General features: G+C 38.9%; 1 protein-coding gene across 1 annotated transcript; it reads right to left on the bottom strand.

Annotated features, from left to right (window-relative positions):
* Window positions 1-961: 961 nt before the first annotated feature.
* On the bottom strand, window positions 962-6309 carry en1a (engrailed homeobox 1a). Its single transcript, XM_067602813.1, has 2 exons — window positions 4733-6309; window positions 962-2248 (listed from the first exon to the last, which is right to left on the bottom strand). The coding sequence occupies exons 1-2, from the start codon at window positions 5292-5294 to the stop codon at window positions 1929-1931; spliced, it is 882 nt and encodes a 293-aa protein (XP_067458914.1). The 5' UTR covers window positions 5295-6309; the 3' UTR covers window positions 962-1928.
* Window positions 6310-11459: the final 5150 nt, after the last annotated feature.

Below are 11459 nucleotides of genomic sequence, written 5' to 3'. Positions count from 1 at the left end.
ATGAAATGAGTGAACACAGAGAGACGGAGAGGCAATTTCATGCTCTGCAACGCTTTGAACAGCGCTGATAGCGACGCGCCTCGCAGTGTAGATTCACCTCCTCTCCTCCAAAAGACGTATGAATATGGATTCAGTTGTCCCCCCCAACACCCCCCCCCCCCCCCCCACTCACTTGAACCAATGAGCTGAGAACACACACACACACACACACACACACACACACACACACACACACTCTCTCTCTCTCTCTCTATTTATTAATTGAATATTCTCGGTGTCATCCAGCAGAAATAAAAATGGGTCAAATCGTTTCCACGCTATTTTTTTCCTCTTTTTCCAATATAAAAGTGTTTATTTGGAAACATGGTTTAAATGTACATAATATAATACCCCCCCCCCCCCGCCCCCCCTCCCACACCCCATCCCCCTCCTCCCCCCCCACCACCCCTCCCCCCCTCCTCCGGTGAGTATTGATGACATGTATCTCTCAGACTGTCTGATGCTGTTTGTTGTGTTTTACCTGCTAAAATAAAAAGGCAACACCGGAGGAAATGACGCACAGAGGCGCCAAAATATTCTCACTTTGGTGTAAAAGATAGATGTGAGATGTGTGTGAGAGCTGCAGTGATCCTGTAGTCAACACGGAGGAATACAGATACAAATCAATGATCACATCACGAGCTTATAAACAGGAAGTTATTGGAATATAATAGAAAGAAACGTTTTATTTTATCGTTAAGAATTTAAACTTTCTGTTGTCTTTTTTTTGCTCAATTTGGATTATTTTACGTATTTTTAACATCATTATTATAATATTTAATATTTAAACTTGGAGTGATGAATTTGGTGAGCTTGCTGCTGCGCTGTGAGGTCGTTTTATTCTTTAACATCTATTAATTAAATATTTCTGTCATAATAATTTTTGGGGCTCTGAGATATGAAGGATCATATCAGCGCTTCATTATTTTTGTGGGAAAAATAATTTGAAATAATTTGAGAAATCTCGTCACCCCAAACATTCCTGCAGAAATATGTATTTATTCACATTTTATTTATGTTCTCTACAAAATCCTGCTGAGAGATTTTATTTTATTATCTCATCGACCCTAAAATAAATGAACTCAAATGTCATTTCAAAATAAAATACTGGGATCATCATATATAATTATGATCGCATGAAGCTTTTTTTAATTGTGTGCGAACTTGTTCAAATAAACCTCAGCGTCCACAAGTGTTTGTGTAATAATTCCCGCCAGGATTTACTGCGCGTTCCCGCTGCTGACAGACTGTTTATCTTCTGTTTGTGTGTAAAAACGCACCGCAGGATTACTGCAGCTCTCCGTTGGTCCAGAAAAAAACCATTTAAGAGAAGAAGAGTTTGCGGCTGCAGCAGCAGCAGCAACATGAGCTGGATGGAAGTGAATCTGCCCAGAAACACCAGCCGCTGCGCGCTTATTATGGCTGTGGGAGGAGGAGGAGGAGGAGGAGGAGGAGGAAGAAGAGGAGGAAGAGGGTCCATTTCACTCTCAGCTCAGATGGAAATAGAAATGAGCTAAATGTGGGATGTCTTTTTTTTTCTCTTTATTGTTTTTTTTTTGTTTTGTTTTGTTTTGTTTGTTTGTTTTTAATCGTCCAGGCTCTGGTTTCCAATAAAATCTTTGGTTTTTGCGGTGGCAGGTCAAAGTCCAAGAGTTTCTGCTGCTGTAGAGTCACTTCTTTTGAAGAGGAGGAGACGGAGATGAAGAAGAGGAGAGCTGCTGACAAAACCTGCGCAGCCCCCACCTCTCCTCCTCCTCCCTCCCCTCCACGCTCTCATCATTAAATTAGATATTATATATTTACAATGTACAGAGTGTGTGTGTGTGTGTGTGTGTGTGTGTGTGTGTGTGTGTGTGTGTGTGTGCGTGTGTGTGTGTGTGTGTGTGGGGTCAGTCGCTGTCCTCCTTGTCCTCCTGGATGGTGGTGGTGGAATGGTTGTACAGTCCCTGCGCCATCAGCTGCAGCGCCAGCCCGTTCTTGAAGCCGCTGGCCTTTTTGATCTTGGCCCGCTTGTTCTGAAACCAGATCTTGATCTGGGACTCGTTGAGGTTGAGCTCCTGGGCCAGAGACTGCCGCCGCTGCTCCGTGATGTAACGGTTCACCTGGAACTCGGTCTTCAGTCTCTGCAGCTGCTCGGCCGTGAAGGCCGTGCGCGGCCGCTTGTCCTCTTTGCCGCTTTTCGACTTTTTCAGTTTCCGTGTCCTTGGGCCTGCAGTAAGAGCGAAGAGACAGGACAGCGGAAATATAAATATCCAGCGCATATCAGCAAAATAATAATAATAATAATAATAATAATAATAATAATAATAATAATAATCATTATAATCAATCAGCAGGTCGAGAAAAGAACATCAGAGGCTGCGATCAGAATAATAATAATAATAGTAATAATCAGCCTGCAGCACACACACACACACACACACACACACACACACACACAATAATAATAATAATAATAATAATAATAATAGTCTAATAATAATTATTATTACTACAATAATATGAAGGCCTAGTTATTGTTGCGCGCCTACATAAACTCTAACATCTTTATGGATCAGTAGCAGTGTAATAATAATAATGATAATAATAATCATTATAAAAAATACAGATGCAATGATTAGTTGATTGATCGATTAGTCTCATCCACAAAAAAAAAATAATGGCCAACTATTTTGATAATCGATTAATCATTTTGAGCAGAAAAAAATGTCCGAATTCTCTGATTTCAGCTTCTTCAATGTGAATATTTTCAGGTGTTTTTAGTCTTTTATGATAATAAACTGAATATTTGAGTTGTGGACAAAATAAGACATTTGATGACGTCATCCAGGGTTTCTTTTTTTTTTTACTACTACTACTACTACTAATAATAATAATAATAATATGTGTGATTTTCTTTTTAATTAAACATTACAGATATTAAAACCTTCCACACATCATATTACTGTACAGTGTGTGTGTGTGTGTGTGTGTGTGTGTGTGTGTGTGATGCTGCAGCTGAGCATCAGCCCGTTAACAAACTCGTTATTACCGCCTTGTTATGACTGCATGGATGACTGACACACACACACACACACACACACACACACACACACACACACACACACACACTGTACAGTAATATGATGTGTGGAAGGTTTTAATATCTGTAATGTTTAATTAAAAAGAAAATCACACATATTATTATTAGTAGTGGTGACGTCATCAAATGTCTTGTTTTCAGTTTATTAATATTATATTAATAAAGACTCCAGTAAATATTCACAGTGAAGAAGCTGCAATCAGAGAATTTTCACTTCTTTTTTTTTTTAAATGACTCAAACGATCAATCGATTATCACAATAGTTGATAATTAATTTTCTGGATGGGACTAATCGATCAATCAACTAATAAAAGCGTTATATTTTCCCTCACAGATGTATTTAAACATGTTTAGAATTATTAAATATTAATATTATATTATATCAACTCCGTATTCAAAGAAAACACAACAGTCCGGATTATTTCTAAATACTAAAGACTTAATATACTGTTATAATATGTATTTATGATCATTTAATTGGACGATTATGGATTATTATTATTAAAATATGTGTTTAATTGTCTCATCTTTAACATAAAGCTGAACAAACATGCATGATTATTAAAATATGTTTTACACCTTCAGGTAAATGTTTGTATTTGCTGTTAATGAATTCAAAATGTCTCCTGGATGTGAGACTGAGAGACTTTATTTACCTTTAATTCCATTGTGTTTTATTCCGCCATGTTTTTTTTGTTTTGTTTTGTTTTGTTACTGACAGCAGCAGCTCGTATATTCACCTCAAGACAGCAGGTTTAACCACAAGCAACATCTCAGCGCGGGAAAAAACAACGACTTTATACGGATAGAAAAACGTCCTGCAGTCGATCCGTAAAACTGTTACAACGAGGCCAAAATAATCCTGCAGGATGACGGAAGTTATTCAATAAATCTGCAGCTTCACGTTACAGGAAGTCAATATTAGAATCAAATGAAATCATTTTTATAGTTGCAACATAAACACTTTTTATTCTAAAGCAAAAAGACACGTTAGAGAATAATAATAGAGAAAAATCACACAAGAGACGAAAAAAAAACATACAGATATTTGTTTTACTCTGCAAAACTCTAAACAACACACGAGCTATTTATTATGTGTTAATTATTAATGAAGGATGATGTGTAATAATGTTGTTAATAGATCCAGTTTTAGTCCAACAAGTTCACAGTCAAAATACACATGAAAGTTAAAATAAAAAATAAAAAAAAAAACGTGCAAAAAAATAAAAAAATGTGTTTTTAGTGTGAGTTGAATGTTCAGACAGTGTGATGTGACAGCAGGAACACATGGAGAACACATTTCACTGCTTTTCTCTCTGAAACACCAAGATTCACTTTAAGCTTGTTAAGATGAAATGATTTCAAATTTAAACTCAGTCTGACCTTTATGTTTGTGCTCTTTAACATTTTAAAACATTATTTACGATTTCTTAAAATAACCCTCGCGCTTTGTTGAATGAAACTTGCTGCACGCGGGATGAATTTATTTTAAGTTTTTACGTCATAAAAAAAGAGGATTTGAGCGTCTGCCGCGAATATAAAGTGACTTTATGTTGTATTTTCCTTCCGTTATGAAGCGTTTTGCTTTTCTTCATGAAACTTTTGCCTTACCAGATGAGGGCCTGTCCGAGTACCGGGTGCAGTAGACCCAGGCAGGCCAGAGCAGCGGCTGGCTCTCCGGTGTCGGCGCCGCGGTGCCGTTCAGCACCACCAGCGAGGAGGAGTTGTTCTCTCCGGCCCCGCCGCCTGTCCTCTCCTCGGCTTTCACGCCGCTGCTGCCGGTGGAAGCGGCTGCGGCGGCGGCTGCGGCTCCTCCGCCGCTGCCGTTGCTATTTTTGGGACTCGCCGAGGACGTGGAGGAAGCGGAGGACGAAGTGCTGTCACTGCTGCAGTTGGAGTCCTGGCACGGCGTCCCGGGAAGACTCGGCCTGCTGACCACCGAGTGGACGCGTTCCCGGCCGGAGGTCTGCGCCCTCTCCCGCGGGCCCAGGCCGTGGTCCTTCTTGCAACCGAAATCCGGCCGCAAAATGTTGTCTATGAAAAAGTTGGTGGTTCTGTGGGCCTGCTGGGCGACCTGCAGAGGCAGTATGGGCGGCGAGGGCAGGCTGGGCGACGGGGACACGCTCTCTCCCTCGCTGCTATCCGTGCTGTGCAGATCCCGCTGCTCCTCCATCGCTGCTTCTCTGAAGAACGTGGCTTCTATTCTCTCAATCCACTTCCACTTTGTGGGCCTGTGTTTGTATCCAAAATATGACTACAGGAAGCACTAAAACATAGTTATTTTATCTCCGGAATATTGCTAGCTGCTGTAATTATTCGCAAAGTGTGGACATCCTGCTTGCGTAAAGGCGCTCCGGCGCGTCATGGTCGGTGACTTACTAGAAGACTGGCTATGGTTGCTATTGCGCACCGCTCTCACACACCCAGAGCTTTTCACCGCTGTATGACAGTCGGATCTTCACAAAGTCCTCACATCGCATCACCATGCACACATACACACGCTCTTACACACTCTCTCACACACACACACCAACCGGAGGCGCATGAATAACATCCAAAGCGCAGCGGGCCAATCACCGGCCGGGACACTTTTGGACATGGGGTGACGACGTCCAATAATGTCAGACGTCTCTGAGCCAAGAGGAGAGCTGTGGAGCAGCGAGCAGGCTTCACAGAGAAACCAAACAAGAGATTATCACTGCTCCGCGCCTTCAGCCTCGTTACGGTGTATCTGTTACAGCTGAGGGAGAGGAGGAGAGCAAATCACACACACACACACACACACACACACACACACACACACACACACACACACACACACACACACACACACACACACACACACACACCATTCCCCCTCATGACTGTCTGCTGGGGATTCTGGATGAAATTCAACTGCTCACCTCCAGATAGTTTACTTTTAACCGGACAGGGAGCGCGAGGCGGCTGCAAAACAACAAACATTTTACACGTTTATCCCAAAAAATTGTTCAATTTTTTTTTGGTGAAACGACTTTAAACTAAACTTGCAAATAAAACTAAATGTAAACTTGTGTATAAAATGAATTTTAGGGTTTTTTCTCTCTCTCTCACACACACAGGCACGCGCACACAACACGCACACGCAGAAAGGCCTTCAGCTGCGCGTCAACCTACAACACAAACCTCCTTATTTCACCTTTTATCCCAATTAAACTAAAAAAAACAATCACAGCTTCCACATCTTCATATGCGTCCATTGAACAGCTCCAGGTTGGATGCACCCCCCCCCCCCCCCCCCCCTCCACACCTCCACACCTCCACCTCCACGCGGGTTTCCCTCCTTTTCCTGAGGCAAAGCCACTATTGTCAGCCGGTATTGTTTTCCAGGCCGGAGCTCTTATCTCTCCGTGAGAGGAGAGAGGAGCTGCCGGCGGATAATTTATAGGTTTTAATTACTCCTTATTCCGCCTGATCAGCCGGACGTTCATCACCTGGCTGCGGGAGAAAAGCGGCTCAAAGCCTCTTGTCACCGTCACCGCGCCAAACACTTCATCAAAGTGCGCGCAAAAAAAGTGGAGCCCCGATAGAATAATATAATGCAGCATAACAGACAGGCGCGCTGCAGAGGAGCGGCTTTTCTTTTTTCAAGGTGTTAATAGAAAAAAGAAGAAGCTGCAGCCTAGAATACAGACAGACTGCAGGAAGGAACAACTTCATCGGTCTCATTCATATTAAAGCTTTTTGTTTTATTTGGTTTTTTTGATGTGAATCCGGAGGCCTCAGCGCGCCAAAAACGCAGATGTCTCCAATCTGTGTAGAGAGAAATTAACCGCCATCATAATCAAATCCCATTTCCAGCAAATAGTAGATGCTTTAATGACCTTCAGTGCATCCTGTTATCATCCTATAATATCCCTTTATTGATCCAGCGTTCATGTGTTTTCATGTATTTCATTTTTCCTACATTATGAGCTCTTAGTATAAGATTCTGTTCTATGAATCCTTTGGGGGGAATTAATGCTCAATGTCCCTCATGTAGCTGCTGCTATATGACTAATATAAATATACATAATATCACACTTCACTCTGTGAGTAATATATTAATTTTACTAATAAAATAGTTCAAAATCTGCTATGAGGCAACATAATAATCATCACCAAACACTTAATATGAAGCCTGCAGGACTCTGGACGCTGTTTTATAAGCTGCCAGAAAGTCCACAAATCAACAAACTGTCAGAGAATTACACACACACACACACACACACACACACACACACACACACACACACACACACACACACACACACACACACACACAGAGTGAGGTGAGGCTGAGAAGAAGCTGTCAGTCAGTCAGCTCCTCTCATGGAAGGGCTGGGATGGATTTACAGACTGATTCATAACATCCTCACAGTTTTAACATTTTACACCGGAGACTAAACTTCAACCTGAGATCATGTTTGGTGTCACAAGAGGAAGAGGAGGAGGAGGAAGAGGAGGAGGAAGAGGAAGAGGAGGAAGAGGAGAGGGGGGGATAAAAGAATAAACAGATAAATAGCAGCAGAAAAATACAAATGAATGGATGGTAATTTGGATGTAATTTATAGTTGCAGCTGCTTTCATGTGTGAGCTGTTAGATGATGATGGATGTGTTCAACTATTGTGGGACATTTTATTCCCAAAAAACAAAAAAAAAAGGGGAAAGAAAAAAAGACATAAAATTAAATGTTTTTTTTTCCCTTTTCTTTGTTTTTGTTTTTTGAAAAATGTCCAACAATAAATCTGTCTTCACAAATCTCTTTGTTTTTATTATTTTTTTTAATAAATTATGAATGAATATTCTTTTCATATTTACGTCATCATAACGCTCATAGATGACTGCAGCTCTCCCAACACAGATGAAACTTTCAGTTCATCTTTTTCAAAAAGAGAATTTATTATTATTATTATTATTATTATTATTATTATTATGAAACGCACAGTTGAGCTTTGAGGCTTTTCAGAGCAGCAGTGTGATCTGTAAGTGTTTAAAGATCAATAACCTGATATCACGTCTCTGTTATGTAAACAGACACTAGAGATTTAAAGAGATTTCTGTTTTAAAAATGCAGCAATTGTTTGTTTTTAAGTATTAATTCTTATATTTGTGGAGTAAAATTTGTCTTTTCATTTGTTTTGCTGCCATTTTACCAGCAGTAGAAGAAGAACTCAGATCATTTACTGAAGTAAAAGTACTAATACAGTAATATAAAAATACTTCATTACAAGTAAAAGTCCTGCATCCTACTGCAGTAAAAGTACATAAGTATTATGAGCTTGATGTAGTTAAAGTATTGCAGTAAAAGTACACAAGTATTATGAGCTTGATGTAGTTAAAGTATTGCAGTAAAAGTACATAAGTATTATGAGCTTGATGTAGTTAAAGTATTGCAGTAAAAGTACATAAGTATTATGGGCTTGATGTAGTTAAAGTATTGCAGTAAAAGTACATAAGTATTATGAGCTTGATGTAGTTAAAGTATTGCAGTAAAAGTACATAAGTATTATGAGCTTGATGTAGTTAAAGTATCGCAGTAAAAGTACATAAGTATTATGAGCTTGATGTAGTTAAAGTATTGCAGTAAAAGTAGTGGTTTGGTCCCTCTGACTGATATATTATTATATATGACATCATTAGATTATTAATAGTGAAGCATCAGTGTTAGAGCAGCATGTTACTGTTGTAGCTGCTGGAGGTGGAGCTAGTTTACACTACTTTATATACAGTTAGCTAGTTTAGTCCAGTGGTTCCCAACGTAGGGGTGGGGCCCCTCCAAAGGGTCAGCAGATAAATCTGAGGGGTGGTGAGATGATTAATGGGAGAGGAAAGAAGAAAAAACAAAGTTCTGATACACAAATCTGTTTTCAGTTTTTGGACTTTTTCTCTAATCTTTGATTTTTGCTGAAATATTGGATCATTTGAACATTTATTGAAATGAAAGCATGTGAGAAGTTTAGAGGGAAAAATCACTATTTGGTGGAGCTGTTAACAACTCATAGACATGTGAAATGTGACCCCGACTACACACTGCTTTTTGTAAGACGTCAAAAGACAAAAAGGTTGGAAACCACTGGTTTCATCTTTAACAATGTGTTGTATTTTAAAAGCTTGTTATATTATCCATTGTGTCAAATCTTCATCTGAAAAGTAACTAAAGCTGTCAAATAAATGTAGTGGAGTAGAAAGTACAATATTTCCCTCTGAAATGTAGAAAGTAGCATCACATGGAAATACTCAAGTAAAGTACAAGTACCTCAGTAAATGTACTTAAGTGCAGTACTTAAGATTCATAATAACATCTGAGTGTTAAAGTAGAAGAAAAGTGTTATTTCATCATCTGAAGGAGGTGATGATGCTTCAACTACTGAAACAGACTCAACTGTTCATCATTTTATCATCACTGGAGTCAAACACACACAGAGCAGGAAGAGAAGAGAAGATTATATCAGAGCGACATCTAGTGGTCGACCAGAGAAACACGAGTGAAAACACACAAAACAGCAGTAAGGGCTGTGTGTGTGTGTGTGTGTGTGTGTGTGTGTGTGTATTTATCTTTATAATAGCTTTGTGACCTTTAAGTTCTGACTGTGACAGACCTCTTGTTGTACTTACTGAATATTTAACATGTATATTTTGATCCTGTTTTCAAAATACATGAAATTAGTTTCTTAATTAATGGTAATATAACAAATAATAGACGTGCTATTAAAACCTCTGTACTGTTAATGTTCTAACTACTTAAAAAAGACCTTATACCTTATGATAGCTAATATAACTAGTGATGGTATAACAGTAGTATGGTCATTATACGACTGATGCTTGATTCTAACATCTCTCTGGTATTAAAAATAGAAGTTAAAACATGTGTTTATCCCCAAAACACACAGAGACGGTAGAATACTTTTCCTTTAGAGCTGCATCACCCTGCAGGAGGAAGGTAGAGCAGCCTGACTGCAGCCTGACAGGCCAAACTCAGGGCAAAAAACTCCAGTAACCGTCTACATGACTTGACACTCAGCGAGCTCTTTATCAGGAACACGTGTGCAGTTTAATGCAACCTAACAACAGCTCCGCCGTAGATTCTGCTGCTATGACACTTAAATGTTTTCAGTTTTTGTTGACATCATCAGAAAGGTGATAATTCTACTTTATGTTTATTGGTGTTGATCTTTTCAATGTCATACTCATCAACTCATCACTTTTCTCACAATGTCAACAAAACCTGAACATGTAGAATCTTTGTGACAGTAGATTTATGGCAGAGATGTTGTAGATTAGACGTGTGTTCCTAATAAAGTGCTCTGTGAAGGTATAAATACAACACCGTGCAGCAGTTTGAGGCTCTTTAGATGTTTCGATTCTTCTCCATAAAGCAGCAGCAGCATCATCAGACGGTCTCTGATCTCAACATCAGCTTTCTTTCTGCATCTTTGACATACGCATCTTGAAAATAAGATATTTTTTTTATCTGGAATTTGAATTTGGATGAATTTTATACCTAACTTAGATAAACTTCAAACAAACTTCATCTAGTTCAGGACGCTGCAGCAGGAAGAGGAAGAGTCCACTAACGTCAGTTTCACCTGTATGTTTCAGAACTGATTCAAACATTTTAATGATTATTTTAATTTTTAAGGCACATAAAAACCAGAGGAGAGTCTGCAGGAGGAGATCAGACCAGCTGACTCTGTTTCCTCTTTTAAAAACACTTTTTAAAGAAAAGTTTTCTTTTCAATCAGTTTATTGTTCTTGTTTTCACTCTGTGTCTCACATCTTAACCTCATGTTATTATTACTGTAGAAATCCTACTGTTATTTAATATTTATCTGGTAATTTCTCTTTTTGCTTTTATGTCTTTGTGAAGCACTTTGTGTCTGAAATATTCTATATAAATAAAGTTATTATTATTATTATTATCCAGTCAGTGTGGGATCACATAAAGCGACAGAAGAACTGGATTAAAACATGTCTGGAAGGAATCTTTAAACTCTGACTGTGAGAAGATGAAGACACATTAAAACTCCATCGTTCCATATTTCTGTATTTTCACTTAACCACCAACATAACAATATGCAGTTATCATTAAACGATATTTAACCTTTAAATACAGACTCACATGTTTGTCCAGCATCGATCTGTTTAAAGCTGCAGTCATTTATTGATTTCCGCCACTAGATGGCAGCAGAAACTAAAAACACAACATCAAACTGTTAAAGTCAAACATGTTTGGACTCATGGTTGTTTCCACCTGATGAAGGACTAATGAATAATTAATCTGCATATTATATTATAATTAATTGATTAAAAATGTCT

The sequence above is a fragment of the Thunnus thynnus genome, chromosome 11 (genome assembly GCF_963924715.1).
Source record: "Thunnus thynnus chromosome 11, fThuThy2.1, whole genome shotgun sequence".
NCBI lineage: Eukaryota > Metazoa > Chordata > Actinopteri > Scombriformes > Scombridae > Thunnus > Thunnus thynnus.
Note: the sequence above shows the minus strand (reverse complement) of the source record. Positions and strands in the feature narration are given on the sequence as shown.

Excerpts from the sequence above, each read along its gene's own strand:
- en1a (XM_067602813.1), bottom strand. The coding sequence starts at position 5,294 with ATGGAGGAGCAGCGGGATCTGCACAGCACGGATAGCAGCGAGGGAGAG. Across the intron at positions 2,249-4,732 it reads CTCGGACAGGCCCTCATCTG|GCCCAAGGACACGGAAACTG; the intron begins GTAAGGCAAAAG and ends CTCTTACTGCAG.